The 17,168-nt window shown below is 51.1% G+C and overlaps 2 protein-coding genes across 2 annotated transcripts in view; one reads left to right on the plus strand and one right to left on the minus strand.

Moving 5' to 3' along the window:
• Window positions 1–797: 797 nt before the first annotated feature.
• On the minus strand, window positions 798–16,676 carry NDUFA8 (NADH:ubiquinone oxidoreductase subunit A8). Its single transcript, XM_051842178.2, has 4 exons — window positions 16,427–16,676; window positions 10,139–10,302; window positions 5,556–5,721; window positions 798–1,118 (listed from the first exon to the last, which is right to left on the minus strand). Exons 1-4 carry the CDS (start codon window positions 16,475–16,477, stop codon window positions 981–983), a joined length of 519 nt encoding a protein of 172 aa, XP_051698138.1. The 5' UTR covers window positions 16,478–16,676; the 3' UTR covers window positions 798–980.
• MORN5 (MORN repeat containing 5) overlaps window positions 16,664–17,168 on the plus strand; it is a 36,320-nt gene continuing 35,815 nt past the window's right edge. Inside the window, exon 1 of the mRNA XM_008273368.4 lies at window positions 16,664–16,820. Coding sequence (XP_008271590.1) covers window positions 16,774–16,820 — 47 coding nt within the window. The 5' untranslated portion in view covers window positions 16,664–16,773. The remainder of the gene's footprint in view (window positions 16,821–17,168) is intronic.

A 17,168-nucleotide genomic window follows, 5' to 3' on the forward strand; every position in this document is an offset into this window, starting at 1 on the left:
CCAAGGTTGGAATTGACACTCAGACCTCCCGACTTCCTGGCTTTGGAGCTGGGAGCTCAGCCTCCACCTCCCTCGTCTATCAGGAAAAACATCTGGGTTCTAACGCTCGAGGATGGGCCATCAGGGGGAAGTGGGGGAAGCTCGGTTCTTTCAGAAACGGAGCGGGGCCGCATGAGACCTGGCCAGGAGCCCCTCCTGTGCCGTCACAGGCTCAGATGTTTCTTCACTTCTCTCCTGCACGCTTCCCTCGCGCGACCCTGGGGAACTTAACTGGCTTGAAATGTTGGATGGGAAGAGAATTGAGACTTCCAAGGTGTGGGCACAAGGAGTGGGTGTGGGCACAGGCAGTGGGTGTTACACTTGGCAGTTAAGACGACCACATCCTACACCACAGCTGGGCTGGAGTCCTCTACCTTCCCGCCAGTGTGGGAGGCAGCAATGGTGGCGCTGCCACCCCCACATGGGAGACTTGCATCCCCCGCTCCAGGCTGTGAGCCCGGCCCAGGCACTGTAGGCATTTGAAGAGTGAATCAGCAGATGGGAGCTCTCTCTCTGTAACTTAAATATTTTTTAACGTTTGTTTTGAGAAGTGTGAATGCAGACATGCCCAAGGAGCTGTCTCGGGTAACAAGGCCTTCCCACCTCTCCGTGGGCTGGTGGCGCTCCCCGGCACACCGCTGAGTGCCCACTCCCAGCAGGGTGAGAGCACAGACCGACGGGGCCCCAAACAGCAGCAGCGAGGGGGAAGTCGTCTTTAAAGGCCAAAAGGTTACAAAAAACATAATAAAATACAACTGTTTCCTTTAAAATTTTTAATGGACAGGAAATGGTATAGAATAACTGCCAAGTCACATAAATTAACTTTTTTGTTAATGTTTGTGATCCCGGAAAGAACACACTATCGGTCGATGCGCATGGCATGGGCGTTTTCATCAGTCGCTGTCTGGGCGCATGCCTGAGGCTGGGCCAGGGACCCCTCTTCACATGCTCCAGAAAAAAAGGCGGCTGCCGTGTCTGGCAGGCTTCAGGTCTCCCTCTATCTCGGGGTTGGGCTCCGGCCGTGGTCTCGAGTGATACGGATTCTCTGGTAAAGGTCGATCTGTCTTCACTTTCGTGACCTGGGCAGGGTGAGGAAGCAGAGTTGAGAGCTGGGTTGGCGTCCTCCAGGACCACACACATGCCTCCCGCTGTCTCCTCCGCTCCCGCCGCCCCAGCACATTACAGAGAACAGCTAACGCCTGAATGGACACTTCCAAACGGCAGACACGAGACACGCAGAAGGGAGCACACCCCGTCCCCGAGCGGCTCACAGGGCAGTGAGGGCAACATCAGCTAACTCCTCCCGATTGCTGTGTCCCGGGCTTCCCAAAAGGAGGATGGGAGACGCACCCGTGGGGGCCAGGACTGCACATCTAACCCACCCTGAACGTTAGCTTACTCTTGAGATGAGCAGGAGTCAACCAGGGAAATTAGGGAGGAACCAAACCGTGCACGTGGATGAATAGCACCTTGAGAATGGTGGACGCAACGGCTGCACGAGGAGCGAAGGGTGACGGAGGCCTCAACCAGCGCCTAGCCAAGCACGCTACGAGGTCCTGTGCAGAGGTCCACTGAGGCCACCTGGCCCACAGCAGGAGGACAACCAAGCCCGTGCTTCTAAACACCACTCAGACTGGCCGACAGCACCGTGTGACAAAGGGGCCTGAGCAATACCCAGATGTGTCCATTTAACCTGATGGCAACAGGTGCCGATGAAGCAGGGAAGTAAACGCAACCTGGGTGTAGGCCCCAGCGCTAGCCTGGAGAGAGGCAAGGCCAGAACTGGGGAGCTGAGCCCACAGGCCCGGCCAGGGAGTGAAGCACTGCAGTCCAACAGACGGGAGATATCTGCAGTCATCCCCTGAGGTGACAGCAGCCTCAGCGGGGAGGCAGCAGGTTGTCCTCTCAGCAACAAGGAGGCAGGCTCAGTTCACAGAGGGTGGCGGCCGTGCTGAGAGCCCTCTGCTGTCCTAGCCAGGCCGAGTCACAGCATCGGGCTGATCTTCCCAGACACAAATTCAGAACCCGTGCACTGTCCACAGAGCTTGCACAAACCCATCACACAAGCCCTGCGAGCACCCTGCGGGGCAGGTGTATCTCCAGCTCACCCACGAGGGCCAGGCTGACGTGCCCAAGAGAAAGATGCCCGGCAGTGTCAGAGCTGGAACCCAAGTCTTCAAGTCCACAGCGCTTCGTCTGCTTGCTTTCAAACCAGTTTTCCCGGCTCCTGGCCGGAACCACACATGACTGCTGGTTCCTTACCGATTCACAAAGTAATCTCGAATGCCTCCCACTGGGATCTGAAGCTTCTCTAAGGAATTCAACGTATTTCTGAAATAAATGTAGGCCGGCGCCGCGGCTCACTAGGCTAATCCTCCGCCTTGCAGCACTGGCACACCGGGTTCTAGTCCCGCTCAGGGCACCGGATTCTGTCCCGGTTGCCCCTCTTCCAGTCCAGCTCTCTGCTGTGGCCCGGGAGTGCAGTGGAGGATGGCCCAAGTGCTTGGGCCCTGCACCCCATGGGAGACCAGGATAAGTACCTGGCTCCTGCCTTCAGATCAGCGCGGTGTGCCGGCCGCAGCGCGCCGGCCGTAGCAGCCATTGGAGGGTGAACCAACGGCAAAGGAAGACCTTTCTCTCTGTCTCTCTCTCACTGTCCACTCTGCCTGTCAAAATATTAAAAAATAATAATAATAAATAAATGAAATCAATGTAAAACAGTTTCCCGAATCTAGAGGAATCAAGGACTCCCTCAAATGACAACTTCTGAAGAAAAAAGAATCAAGCAACCGCCTCTTCTGCACCACCCCAGAGAATAGGGCAGACAGTGCTCACCCCACCGACTGCGGGAACGACCGGGAGCAGTCTGCTCCGTGTGCTAGCCCATCTGTAAAATGGGACTTGGAGCTCACCAAGCTGCCGGAACGAGGGATTCTGCACACGCAGCACTGAGGCGTCTGCGCTCCATGGACTGCTTTATGATTATGAGGAAGCTGGGGCTGGCAGCGAGAGAGAACAGTGCTGCCCAGGCAGGTCAGCAGCTTCGGCTTCAGCGGAGGGGACGACCGCGCTGGGACCCCGGCAGGAATTCACCAAGCCAACACGGGGTGGGAGGGGGGAGAGGGCGCTGGGTGGAAGCTACAAGCGAAAGGGGAGGCGGTGGAAAGAAAGGCTTTCTCAGCTCCTCCCACCTCTCTAGAGAGACACTGGGCGCGGAGTTCAAGGATAACTGAAACTGCTAAGTCTTTTGAAGAGTTAAGATAGCAATGGGGCCAGTGCTGTGGCAGAGTGGGTTAATCCTCCGTCTGCGGTGCCAGCATTCCATACGGGCACCAGTTTGAGTCCCAGCTGCTCCACTTCTGATCCAGCTCTCTGCTATGGCCTGGGAAAGCAGTGGAGGATGGTCCATGTGCTTGAGCCCCTGCACCCTCATAGGAGACCCAGAGGAAGCTCCTGGCTCCTGATTGGCACAGCTCTAGCCATTGTGGCCATTTGGGGAGTGAACCAGCGGAGGGAAGACCTCTCTCTGTGTCTCTCCTTCTCACTGTGTGTAACTCTCTCAAATAAATAAATAAAATCTTTAAAAAAAAAAAAAAAAAGACAGCAATGCTTTTCTGTGGTGCACGGCTTTTTTAAATATTAACACAAAGATTCACGAGTAAATATGCTTTTTTCAGGACTTTTTTTTTTTTTAATTTTTGACAGGCAGAGTGGACAGTGAGAGAGAGAGACAGAGAGAGAAAGGTCTTCCTTTGCCGTTGGTTCACCCTCCAATGGCCGCCGCTGCAGCCGGCGCACCGTGCTGATCCGATGGCAGGAGCCAGGATCCAGGTGCTTTTCCTGGTCTCCCATGGGGTGCAGGGCCCAAGCACCTGGGCCATCCTCCACTGCACTCCCTGGCCATAGCAGAGAGCTGGCCTGGAAGAGGGGCAACCGGGACAGAATCCGGCGCCCCGACCGGGACTAGAACCCGGTGTGCCGGCGCCGCAAGGTGGAGGATTAGCCTAGTGAGCCGCGGCGCCGGCTTTCAGGACTTCTTAGTTCTCCTTTCATGAGTCAGAAATGAGAAAAGACAATCGTTCCAGATACAAAAAAATAATCAGACACCAAACTAGCTACGTCAGCCGGTCACTGCTCCACGCCCACAGCCCTGGGATGCTGCCTGCAAAGGGAAGGCCACGAACACTCACTGCGGACCCGTGCCGGGCCCTGGGCTGCAGAGTCCCGTGAACTCTGTCGGAATCCTCACAGGAAAGCAGGGCTTCCTGGCTGCCTTACGTAGATGAGGTGGTGGTGGGGGGAGTACTAAGCAATTTGATCAAGATCCCATAGCAATTAACTAGTGGGATTAAGATTCAAATCCACTGTCTCCATTCCGACCCGAGTTTCCCCCACGCCCTGCTACCCGTGCTGCCCCCCGGGAATGGAGGGCTGTGAGGCTGAGCAGGAACGGTCACGACGTAAGAGGCCCTGCACGCCGTGATACGGAGAAGACGCTTTAGCTCAGGAGCAACGGGGCGTCCTTACAAGGCATTTAACAAGAAAGTGATGTTTGCACACAGATCGCTCATAATGAAGACAGGATTTTATCCTAAATTCTTCAATTTCAGAGCATGTGCTGTCTTCCAAAAACTGTGGTGACCCACCCTCCCCTCCCAGAATTCCTACACTGCACGTGAAGAACTCCTCTCCAGGAATAAAAGGAGGAGCCAGTGAGAGGACTCAAAAACCGCATTAGGAGACGCTGATCTACAGGCATTGAAGTGTAGCGGGCTAAGCCACTGACTATGACACCGGCATCCCAAAGGAGTCCTGGGTCAAGCCCCGGCTGCTCCACTTCTGATCCAGCTCCCTGCTAATGCACCTGGGGAGATAGAAGATGGCCCAAGTACCTGCGTCCCTGACACCCAAGTAGTAGACAATGATGAAGTTCCAAGATCTTGGCTTCATTCTGACCCAGCCCAGGCTGAAGTGGCCATTTGGGGAGTGAACCAGTGGATGGAATCAATCAATCAATCAATCTGTCCCTCCCTCCCTTTCAAATTAATAAATCTTAAAGAGTACAGAGTTGGAAATAAGCATGCAGGTTTCCAGCTCTGATATTTCAACAGACGGTATCACGAGTAAGGCAGGAAACACAGTAGGAAAACACACCTTGTACCTCCAGGCAGGACTTTCTTTTTTGCAACCCTGACCCTATTTCGCCATTGAACCTGAGTTCTAGGATAGCCTCAGAGATGGGGCCGACCACCGGTGCTGCACTGACTCTCTGCCCGCCCTCCTCTACTCCTTCTGACTTTGACTAGAATCAGGTCTGCCCGTGCTGGAACCCCCTCGAGGACTCCTCCCACTGAAAGTACTCCCGCCTGGCTGTGTATAATCACCTCCTCCTAGGCGATCCGTTTGGGAGTTCGTGTTGCTCACGTTATGCCTGTTCTCACTGCCGCCTTGCCGGCCACTCTCTGCCATCACCTCACCCGCGCCTCAGAGGGCGAGACCTGCAGGAGCCTCCTTACCTTTGACAGTTCTCCCAGGTCCGGCCGCACCCAACCCAGCTTGTCCAGCACACACTCGTCAAACTTGGCCTGCTGCTTGCGACAGTGACGGAACAACTGCAGGTTGGAATAATCGATGCAGGTCCAATACTCTGTAAAAGGCTCAGCACAGTGGCGCTTTATCTGCCTGAAAAGGAGGGTGAGGTTAGGTTGTGGACTCTACAAAACAATGAAATACAGAAAGGTGGAGAAAAAGCAGGTACAGGTCTCAAACACATAGACCATTTTCTCTTTAAGATTTATTTAATTATTTGAGAGGCAGAGTTACAGACAAAGAGAGAGGTCTTCCATCTGCTGGTTCACACCCCAAATGGCCACAACATCTGAAGCTGGGCCGATCCGAAGCCAGGAGCTTCTTCTGGGTCTCCTATGTGGATGCAGGGGCCCAAGCACTTGGGCCATCTTCCACTGCTTTCCCAGGCCTTTGCAGAGAGCTGGATAGGAAGTGGAGCAGCCAGGACTTGAACCAGTGCCCATAAGGGTTGCTGGCACCACAGGCAGAGGCTTAACCTACTACACCACAGCACCAGCCCCAACATAGGCCTGCTTTCTAAAAGGTATGGGAGTAAATACTCTTACTTCACAAGACAACTTCAAAACTTTGAAGAGGAAAACCAGTAAGTAAAAACAAGAGATCTGTGAGGAGCAAAACCCGATGCCTTTATGCAGCAAAAAGGAAACACAGTGGCTTAAGACTCACGATCACTCTGTGAGGAACTCCTCAATTGGACCCATTTATTATTTGTAGTTATTTGAAAGACAGAGTGATGGGGGGAGGGAGAGAGGGAGAGAGATTTCATCCATCTGCTGGTTTACTCTTCAAATGGCTGCAAAGGCCAGAGCTGGGCAAGGCTGAAGCCAGGAGCTAGGAACCACATCTGCGTCTCCCAGATGGGTGGCAGGGGCTGAGGCACTTGGCCATCATCTGCTGCTTTCCCAGGTGGGAAGCTGGACTGGTAGTGGAGCACCCGAGATTCAAAGCTAGCACTCGGGATATGGCAGCTTAACCCCCTGCACCACAGCACAAGCCCCTATTCTTTTCTTTCGATCTGGCTCTAAAGAGAATCTGCCAACACACTTAGAAGGCAAGGAGGCACAGGGAGCAATGGGAATACTGCAGGAAAGTAAAGGGACAGACAACGGCAGAGGACGGGACAGAACCAGAAACAGCAAACACACAAACTAAAAAGCAGATACCAGGGCTTCTCAGCGCTCCTTGAATGTGTGTGGTCTCCACGCAGTTAGCATGCAGTAGAGATTAGTCCTTGCTAACAAGCAGGAAGTTCAATTCTACTTGGTGCTCTCTGTTAAGAAGCAGGTTGCATGTAGTTGATTTTTGGGCCATGAAAAATGGCTGGAGAAAATACAACTTTTATGTATAAAAGGGACAAAGGCTTTAGTTATGTTGTGAAACCACCATTCTCTTATTAGGCAACCTCGCTTGCAAACTCAGACAAGGCCAAACCACCATGATTTTATGTAACAGCCATACGTGTAGCAGCGGAAGAAATCCAGAGCCCCTCCCCGCCAGCAGAATAATAAGGATGAAGATTCTACCTGCCATACTCCAGGCATCTGGCTGTGCTCTCAACACCTGCATGCTAGTTAGCATGTCTCAGGAAGGCAGACTTTCAGAGTGAAAAATCTGCCTTCCAGTCCTGCCCTCCAGCCACTCAGTTCCCCTCCTCGGAGTCCACCAATGCTGCCAGTGTCCTAGGTACCCGCCCAGGCGTTCTAATCTTAACGTGCACCTGCCCTAACCTCTACTGGAGAATCATTATGGCAGGAAGCTATTGTCTCCAACAGGAGTTTTATATTCCTCCAAAATACTGTGGCAGTCTAGTCATGCAGATCCCTGTACTGAACCCTTGCTCACACCTGATAGACAGTTATCTACTAATGCCTGCAACTAGCACCTTACACAGCAACAAATTCCTCTCACAGAGGCAGCTCAAATCCCAGTGCTGGTGTGTGGTAGTTAAGACACGGCTTGGAACACCCACATCCCATATCAGAGTCTCTGGGTTCAAGTCCCAACTTCACTTTCTGCTTCCCACTAATGTGCACCTTGGGGGCAGCAGGCAATGGCTCAAGTGGTTGGGTGGTTGCCACCCACATGGGAGACCTGGGCAGAGTTTGGGGTTCCTGACTTCGGCCTAGCCCAGCCTTGGTGTTGCAGACATTTGGGGAATAAACCAGTGGATGGAAGATTTTTCTCTCTCTGCCTTTGAAATAAAAAATGAAAATAAACAGTAAATTCAAGCATTTTCCACTTAAACCATACTACCTCTGGGCCATCGATAAAATGCCTTGCTGATACTCTCTTAAAAAATAAAGCATTTAGGGTTTGGAGCTCTGGTGTAGCAGGTAAAGCTGTTGCCTGCAGTGTCCACAGCCCATGTGAGCAGCAACTAGAGACCCAGCTGCTACGCTCTTGATCCAGCTCCCTGCTAATGCATCTGGGAAAGCAGTGGAAGATGACCCAAGGGCTTGGGACCCTGCACCCAACATGGGAGACTCAGAAGCAGCTTCTGGCTCCTGGCTTCGGTCTGGCCCAGCCCTGGCCTTTACAGCCATTTGGGAAGTGAACTAACAGATGGAAAATCAATCTTTCTCTCTCTTTCTCTGCCTCTCCCCCTCTGTAACTGTAGCTTTCAAATAAATTAATTAATTAAAAAATCTTAAAAGAAAAAAACTTAAAATAAACATACACAATGAAGCTAGCAATCAAATAAATGCAAAATCAAGCATAATAAAATGACCATGTTATATCTTCAGATATTTAAATATTTAAATAATATGCATACCAGGATGCAGTGCTGAGGACAACATACATTGACTGAACTTAAAAAAAGGCAATAAAGATCTGGAGTCATAATTAATAATCAAGTCTTTTATAGAATAATCTTACAGTGGGGAAATTTATACCAAAGTAATTAAAAGATAAAAAAGAGCTACACACAAATGTAATCATGTAATCACTGCAATTTATCTAAAATAATAAACTTAATCATCAATGATGTTCATTAACAAGAACGGGAAGGCATTTTTAGGTTGGTTTTATCTATTGACAGAATAGTATATAGCCATTAAAAATGGCCATAAGGACTACACAGCAACTTGAAAGAACGTTTTCAACAGCCCCAACTGAAAAATGAATTTTAAACACACACATACTATGACTATCACCACAAAAATGTCCCCGCATGTGGACAAAGACAGCAGAAGCAAGAAACAGAGCGCAGCTATTATGCCGAGGTATTTCGTTTTCTCCTCTGACGTCACGAGAGCGGACAGCTGTGGTTTCTGCCCGGCCAGCAGCCATTCCCTATTCTTCTACAGGAGCCCTCTGCATTTCCTTTGGGGAACAACCCCTCCCTGTCTCTCGGCAACGTGGTTTGGATGAAACTGCGTCTACTCCGCACTTGAGGCCTGCCCAGTCACTGCACTGGATCTTCCGAGGAACAAGTGGTTCAACAGCGAGCGCAGGAAGACAGCCGGCCAGGGGGCTTCTGCTGCTGCTCCTAGACACACAGCACTCTTTGTCTAGGCTTGCTAAGCAAGCAGAAGAGCAGCCTGGGGTGACTGGCGGCCAATTCTGCTACCGCAAGGGGAGAGTCTCTTCGAAAACAAGGCCAACAGGGAAAAGCAGAACTAGGAGATTGTAAGAAGAGTGGCAAAAGAACATCACATAGTTACGAAATGCTGACTCCAGCCCTGTCCCACGCCAGGCCTCTTTCTGGACTTCACAGTTACAAGAGCCAGTTTTCTGGGAGTTCGGTTTCTGTCCCTTTTATTATTATTTATTTATTTGACAGGCAGAGTTACAGACAGTGAGAAGGAGAGACAGAGAGAAAGGTCTTCCTTACTCCCCAAATGAATGCTACAGCTGGCGCTGCACCAATCCGAAGCCAGGAGCCAGGTGCTTCCTCCTGGTCTTCCTTGCGGGTGCAGGGCCCAAGCACCTGGGCCATCCTCCATTGCACTCCCGGGCCACAGCAGAGGGCTGGACTGGAAGAGGAGCAACCGGGACTAGAACCCAGTGCGCATATGGGATGCCAGCACCGCAGGTGGAGGATTAACCAAGTGAGCCACGGCGCTGGCCCGTTTCTGTCCCTTTTAATCAAGCTCTAACAAATGTAGTTGTGAAAACATTTTTCTACAATCGCACAATCTGGATTTTTTTACTAACGTACCAAGCACAGCGGCCTACAGGACTCTGAGCACACTTTTCTGTTCCTCACAGTTGTATGTTCTGATGGCGACAGCCCCGTGCCTGGCTGCTGACCAACACCGTGCCGAACTGTGTCTCTGGGCCCCGAGATGGGTGGAAACCTAGACTCATGGGACAAAGGAACTTGCCATGTAATAAAAATAAAACCCAGAATTACTATCATTTATTGAGCGCTTACCTTGGTCTACGACTTCAAGGCCTGCACACTTTCTACTGAAGATTGTCTTTCCATCAGCTAAACGTTCCCTTACTCATGTGAGAAGACAGCGATCTTTCGGGCAGACAGGCACAGACCCCGAGAGACTCTTACCTGAAGAAGTCCAAAGCGCACTTGTTGACCAGCTTGCCTTCCTCTAAACACCTCCTGGGGTCTTTCTCCTCCCAGCGGCAGAGCATGAACTCCTTGTTGGGCTTGTCACACTGAGCTCCATAGTGATGGGCCGCAGCTTTAAGCACCGAAGAACTGACTTTAACCTAGGAAAGGAACGACAGACAAAGATCGCAGACTGCGTCACTTCTTCAACTTGACCTCAAGCTGCTCAAAATAGAGGCAATGCAAAGGGAGCGACTTTACCAAGAAAGTTAAAGATGGGGCTGGCGTGATAATTCTGTGCGATCTACGGTGCTTCAATGATCACAAAGCCCTTTCACACGGATTATTTTCTTCTCTTTTACAATAACCTCACTAGCTGCTGTCACCATCTCCATTTTTAGAGATGGAGAAATGGCAGCCCTGGAACAATCTTTCTATAAAGTAGGAATGCAGCTTCTCGGCCAGAGTGGGAGGAAGCAACTCAGCAGAGCTTTCACTGGGTTTCTGCTCCAGGAATGTAATTAGAGCAGAAGGATTGGGGCCAGCGCTGTGGCGCAGCACGTTAACGCCCTGGCCTGAAGCGCCAGCATCCAATATGGGCGCCGGTTCAAGACCCAGCTGCTCCACTTCCGGTCCAGCTCTCTGCTATGGCCTGGGAAAGCAGTGGAAGATGGCCCAAGTCCTTGGGCCCCTGCACTCATGTGGGAAACCTGGAAGAGGCTCCTGGCTCCTGATCGGTGCAGCTCTAGCTGTTGCGGCCATCTAGGGAGTGAACCAGCGGATGGAAGACCTCTGTCTACCTCTCTCTGTAACTCTTTCAAATAAAAAAAATAAATCTTTTACAAAAAAAAAAGTAGGATTAAAAAACTCCCAGAGGACCAGAGAATCAAAGAAGGTGAGATTGGAAGGAATCAGAATATCTAGTCTAGAAAGTTATTAATATGAAAATCTGAAAATTAAAAAAAAATTTCAACTAAGAGCAGATCCCAGGTTTCTATCCCTGTAGCGCCACCAGTCTCTCTCACTTGCATTCCCACATATCTTCTTGGGAAGCAACAGTGTAGTACAGGAACTCATTTTGGGGACCCGTGGCTAGTCCAGGGCCTAGGCAGGGGTGGGCAACATCCAGCCCAGGTATGGCATGAAGCTCGCAAAACCATTTGGTCTGTCTCTGCCAAGGCAACCCCAGGTGGGACTTGAAATTCCATAAAGCTACAGCAGGCTAATTTGTAAGTGGATCATTCTGTGTGGCCTGCAAATGACATTATAAATATTCAAATGGCCCTTGGCAGAAAAGGGATTCCCCCCGGAGAGCTGCTGCAGTGAGTCCTGCGGGCCCCTTTCCCGTACGTACTGTTTTTCTGTCCCAATACACGATGTTTTAATACTGTAACTGACCAGGCCACTGTGTTATCAGACAGAACCATCTTCCTCATTCTTCCTTTGCAAAACCATCTTGGCTACCCTCTCAGATGAACATCCTCTCTCAAAACTTGCAATGTGTTACAATTAGTTACATGTCAATTCAGAAAACTTTTATAAAATAGGTTGAGCATCCCTTTTCTAAAATGTTTGGGATCAGAAGTGTTTGGATTTGGGAATTCTTTCAGATTCTGGAGTATGTGCATGTACATAACAGGATGTCTTGAGGATGGGCTCCACATCTACACATGACATTCATCATGTTTCATATAATACCTTCTTCACACAATCTTTTCAGTGTGCCTGTGTTCTGACTGTGACCCATGCATGATGTTAGCTGTGAAGTTCTCTACTTGTGGCATGTCAGTGAACAAAAGGTTTCAGATTCTGGAGCATTCTGGAATCGTGGTTTCTGGATTAGGGATGCTCAACCTGTACTGGGTCGCTGCTCAGATTTCCTGTCCCCAGAGAACCCTTCCCTAATCATCCCATGGGCGAGCCAGCAGCAGTCTGCACTCATGAGGTCTACACCAGAAGCTCCAAGAGGGCAGGCATTCTGTTTCCCACAGAGATGCAGTAAAGATGTCAACTGCCCTGCATTAAGCGGTAATTACATGGAAGGTTTACTCTGGATACACCAAAGCACTCCAAACAGCGTCAAGCACAGGTAGCAGGCAATGGAGAAACAGCAGTTCTCGGCGCGATGATACTGAACTGACACGTACTCATTCAGAATGTAGTGTTTCCCTCCATTTATTCAAACTCGGGTCATTCTTGTCCTTCTGTCAAAATTATAATTTCCTTCACGGAGGGACCTTGCACATTTCTTGTTTATTCCTCAGATTTAGGATTCTTCCCCTGTTGCATTTCAAACTATTTACTGCTGGCTTGTACACTGTATACTCTAACCTTCTCAGTGAACTTCTGTGAGTTCTGACACAAAACTCAAAGGATTGTTGGAAAAACTATCATTTGCAAATAAAAACACTTTCTCTCCCTGATAGTAATATTTTTATGTCTTCCTCTTCTCTTTCTGCTCTGATCAAATCCTCCAAGACAATACAGACGACCAGCAAGGAGGGTCGGCAACCTCACCTCTTAGTGCACTTTGGAGCACTTTGGGAAGACACCTGCTCCTGGTACTTGGAGTGGAGCTGTCAGGATGGTCCTGTTAGGGAGGCGCCTTTCTAAACTGAACTGGCTTTGCTTTACTGTTGTTGCTTTCTCCACCAGGAAAGACTGACATTTTCAGGCTTCTCTTCCTTGAACCTATGAATACAACATACAGCATTCACAATTTCCTGAAACGGACCCAGAGGATTTCTAGAATACAATCTAGTCTATTACGGTGTCTTATGCTTTAAGACAGTACTGGAGTTAATTTGTAAAATTCAGAATTTTAATGTGAAAATATCCCATAATTTTATTTTTATACATTCTTCACAGCTAGGTTAGCAGTAAGATAAAAGGCAAGAAAAGATGAGGGGTCCGGCACTGTGGTGTATGTAGCAGGCTAAGCCTCTGCCTATGGCGCCAGCATCTCATATGTGTGCTGGTTTGTGTCCCGGCTCCTCCTCCTCTGACCCAGCTCTTTGCTTATGGCCTGGGAAAGCAGAAGATGGCCCAAGTGCTTGGGTTCCTACACCCACATGGGAGACCCAAAAAAAAGTTCCTGGTTCTTGGCTTCGGATCGGCTCAGCTCTGGCCATTCCAGCCATTTAGAGGAGTGAACCAGCAGGTGGAAGACCTTTCTCTGGTTCTCCCTCTGTCTGTAACTCTAACTCTCAAATAAAAAAAACCTTAAAAAAAAAAAAAAAAAAAAGCCGGCGCCGCGGCTCACTAGGCTAATCCTCCGCCAGCGGTGCCGGCACCCCAGGTTCTAGTCCTGGTCAGGGCGCTGGATTCTGTCCCGGTTGCTCCTCTTCCAATCCAGCTCTCTGCTGTGGCCTGGGAGGGCAGTGGAGGATAGCCCAAGTCCTTGGGCTCTGCACCCACATGGGAGACCAGGGGAAGCACCTGGCTCCTGGCTTCGGATCGGCGCAGCGTGCTGGCCGCAGCGGCCACTGGGGGCTGAACCAATGGAAAAGGAAGACCTTTCTCTCTGTCTCTAACTCTGCCTGTCAAAAAAAAAAAAAAAAAAAAAAATATATATATATATATATATTCTGCTCAATTATTTTAACAGCTGCCAAAACTGATCTCTTGCTTTGTTTTTTTAAAAAAATATTTATTTGAAAGGCAGAGTTACAAGTAGAGACACAGAGAGATACCTTACATCCACTGGTTCACTCCCCAAATGGTTGCAACAGCCAGAGCTGGACCAGGCCAAGGCCAGGAATCTGGAGCTCCATGTGGGTCTGCCACATGGGTGCAGGGGCCCAAGGACTTAGGCCATCTGCTGCTGCCTTCCCAGGCACATTAGCAGGGAGCTGGATCAGATGGAGCAGCCGGGACTCGAACGTGCGCTCCCATGGGACGCTGGCACTGCAGGCGGCAGCTTCACCCACCGCAGCACTCTGCCAGCCCCTCCTGTTTTCTTTTCCTCTCTTCTAGTCTTCAGAGTCACTGAAGTGATCTTCCTAGATGACAATTCTTTTACCCTGCTCTTAAAACCAATCAGCAAACAAACCATCAAAGGATTTAGCTTTACCAGCAAAATAAAGCCTAAATTTCTTACTGGGTATTCAAAGCCTTTTCCTCCCACACTTCCAAAAGCAATTCCTTGCTGTTCTCTTAAAACACTCCTTCACTGGTCCCACATCCATTTGTGGGCCCTGCATTTCCCCATCCCCTTATCTGCTCAGATCCTCCCAACGCCTAGAAAGTTCTTCTCTCCTTCTCTGCCCATAAACGCTTCTTCAAAAGCCACTTACCACACCTTACACTGTGCCCAACAGGTATGTCCTCTGTTGCCTTTATAGCCTCAGAGGCTTTACCGGCTGGGATCACCTCATTTACAAATAAAATAACTGTGTCTGCAAATGCTAACACTGCCCCACCAAGGTGACTGGACAACGAGACCTAGACGAGACCTAGATGTTAGACCCACCTCCAATCCTACTTTTTAAACCACATCTGCCCCTCTTCCATGGTGTTTAATCATACCCTGTCTACATTTTAGCTGTTTATGTCATTACCTTCTTTCTCAATTCAACTGTGTGACCCCTAAAGACAAGTTTATCCTAAGAGAACGCTTGCATGAAGTAGAACCTCAGGGTTTGCTAAGCGAAATGAAAATCCTAACAGAAAATACAGCAACTCAAGATTAACTCAGTTCCATGGTGGGGCAACAGACAGGCAGGCTGGCTCTGGGCAGCACCCTCCTGCTAACTTCCAGTAAATGTCACTTTCCTGTGAGTGCCTGAACACGGCAAGCGATTCCTTTATCTGCATGCCCTTCTCACAGGCATAGAGATTCAATGAGGTCATGAAGGTAAAACACCGGACATGGTGCCTGGAATGTAACTTCTGGCACGTAATTTTTTATCTTGCACTCCTTCTCCTTTAACACAGCCTGTTCTTTCTACTATTCAGTCCTGCCACGACACTCTTCTGCCTTAAAATCTGCACCATGGGGCCAGCGCTTTGGCACAGGAGGTTAAGCTGCGGCCTACCAAGGCGGCCTCCCATAGCAGAGCACCAGCTCAAGTCCAGCTGCGCAGCTTCCAATCCAGCTCCCTGCTCACAGGCCTGGAAAAGCAGCTGAAGACGGCCCAAGGACGTGGGCCCTTGCCCACGGATGGAGTTCCAGGTTCGTGGCTTCGTCCTGGCGTTTGCAGCTGTTGGGGGAGTGAACCAGCGGATGGAGGATCTATTTCTGTCACTCTGCCTTTCAAACAAATAAATTTTTAAAAAGAAATGAACAAGCAAGCCAACAAAAATAAAATACCCTTCACCTCACTCTCAGGGGGCAAAGGCCAAACTGCCCGGTCCGGCCTCGTGGAAGCTGCCTCCAAACTCTCTCAGCACAAGGTAGCAGCCAGTCTCAGCACCTGCTGCTACCCGACACCAGATCACCCTGAGCCACCAGATCACCCTGAGCGGCACCTGGCTCCCCCCATACCCAGGTTCTGCTCAGCCTGCGGCTGCTTTGCGCTTCTGCCCAGAGCACACTCGTTGCTAAGCCAGACCTGGGTTCCCCTTCCAGCTCCACCACGGACCAGCTGGCTGACCTTGGCCAGCCTCTCTGACTCTCAGGGCCTGCTTCGGATCTGTCACACAGAAACCCCCACGTTACAGTTTGCCTGGGAGGCTCTGGCTCATACACGCATATGTTAAGTTCGTTATTAGCGTCCTGTCTCCCTAGCAGATTATAAACTCGAGGAGAGCAGGGGTTACACGTCAGTGCACGTGTACGAAGTAGGGATGCGAACAGACCCAGCCCTGACTACCGGGAGGCTGCGCCTGGTCCTCTTACCAAGCATCCAGCCACTGCTGTGGGCGAGCGCCCTCCCCACGACTCTCATTGTCCCGGGGCCTCCCAGCTCGGCTCCAACGCGCTCCGCGGCTGTGACACTACTTTAAGGGGACTCTCCGCCTCGGCCGCGAGCCCTGGGCAGAGAGGTCTGAGGAAGGGCAGACAGGGTGAGCTAAGCGGTCCTGCTTGATGCTTAAGCTAAAGCACCCCTGTTCACGGAAGGAGACGCAGGTCGCGGTGGGGGCGGCGGTGCGCGGCGGGCAGACTTCTGGGGCGGTGGAGCTCACGGCCCGGCCTCAGTCTGCGCTGGGGTGCGGGGAACCGGGGGCGGGGACGGAGGGATCCGGGACCCAGCGTCCTCTGAGGCGACACCTCTGAGCGCTGGGCCCAGGCCCGGAAAGCGGCAACCCTATGCCCCGCGTGCCTGTCTTCCGGACGAGCCTCACCTCCTGCACTTTCAGCTCCTCCAGAGTAGGCAGTTCCACTATCCCCGGCATGACGGCTGCAGCCCCGACCCTGAGGAGAAGCCCTCAGCAGCGTCGCCGCCGTCTCCTTGAAGTCCCCTTTACGGCCGCCGAGGGCCACAGCAGCCACTGCGCATGCGCAGCCACCGGCACGCAGGCGCGCTGCTCTGCCCAACCGCGAGCGTCGGAGCGTGCGCAATGCCGTGCAGAACGCCGCGACCCCGGGGCGGGGCTTCGCGTCGGCTCCGCCCATCGCTCCTGGTTGTCATAGTGATATCGTAAGCACTGGGATTCCGGAGCCCAACGTCTGGAAGCCAGAAGCAGGTGCCATGGAGTACATAGGAAGCAAATATATCGGGGAATATGTAGATGGGAGGTAAGAGCCTCACTTGATTCCCTTGTCTTGAGTTTCTGAGACTGGAAAAGGACCTTGTACCAGGGACTTGTGTAAACTTGCTTAAGAACACGATCCATGTGTAGTGTGTGTGTGTGTGTGTGCACGCGCACGCGCGCGCCTCAAGTGCCGCCAGTTTTAGACATGGGGACAAGATCCTTGCTCTCATGCAGCCTGCCGTCTAGTTGGGCCGTATAAACAAATGAGAAGCTAAAGCCAGGTGGTGGTAAATGCTGTGAAAACCAACACGGACAGTGGGAAGAAGGGCTGTGGCTAACCCGAATCCAGCATACATGGTGTCTTCCCGTAGAGTTCACAGTCTAGGGGTCA

The sequence above is a fragment of the Oryctolagus cuniculus genome, chromosome 1, assembly GCF_964237555.1.
Source record: "Oryctolagus cuniculus chromosome 1, mOryCun1.1, whole genome shotgun sequence".
Classification (NCBI taxonomy): domain Eukaryota; kingdom Metazoa; phylum Chordata; class Mammalia; order Lagomorpha; family Leporidae; genus Oryctolagus; species Oryctolagus cuniculus.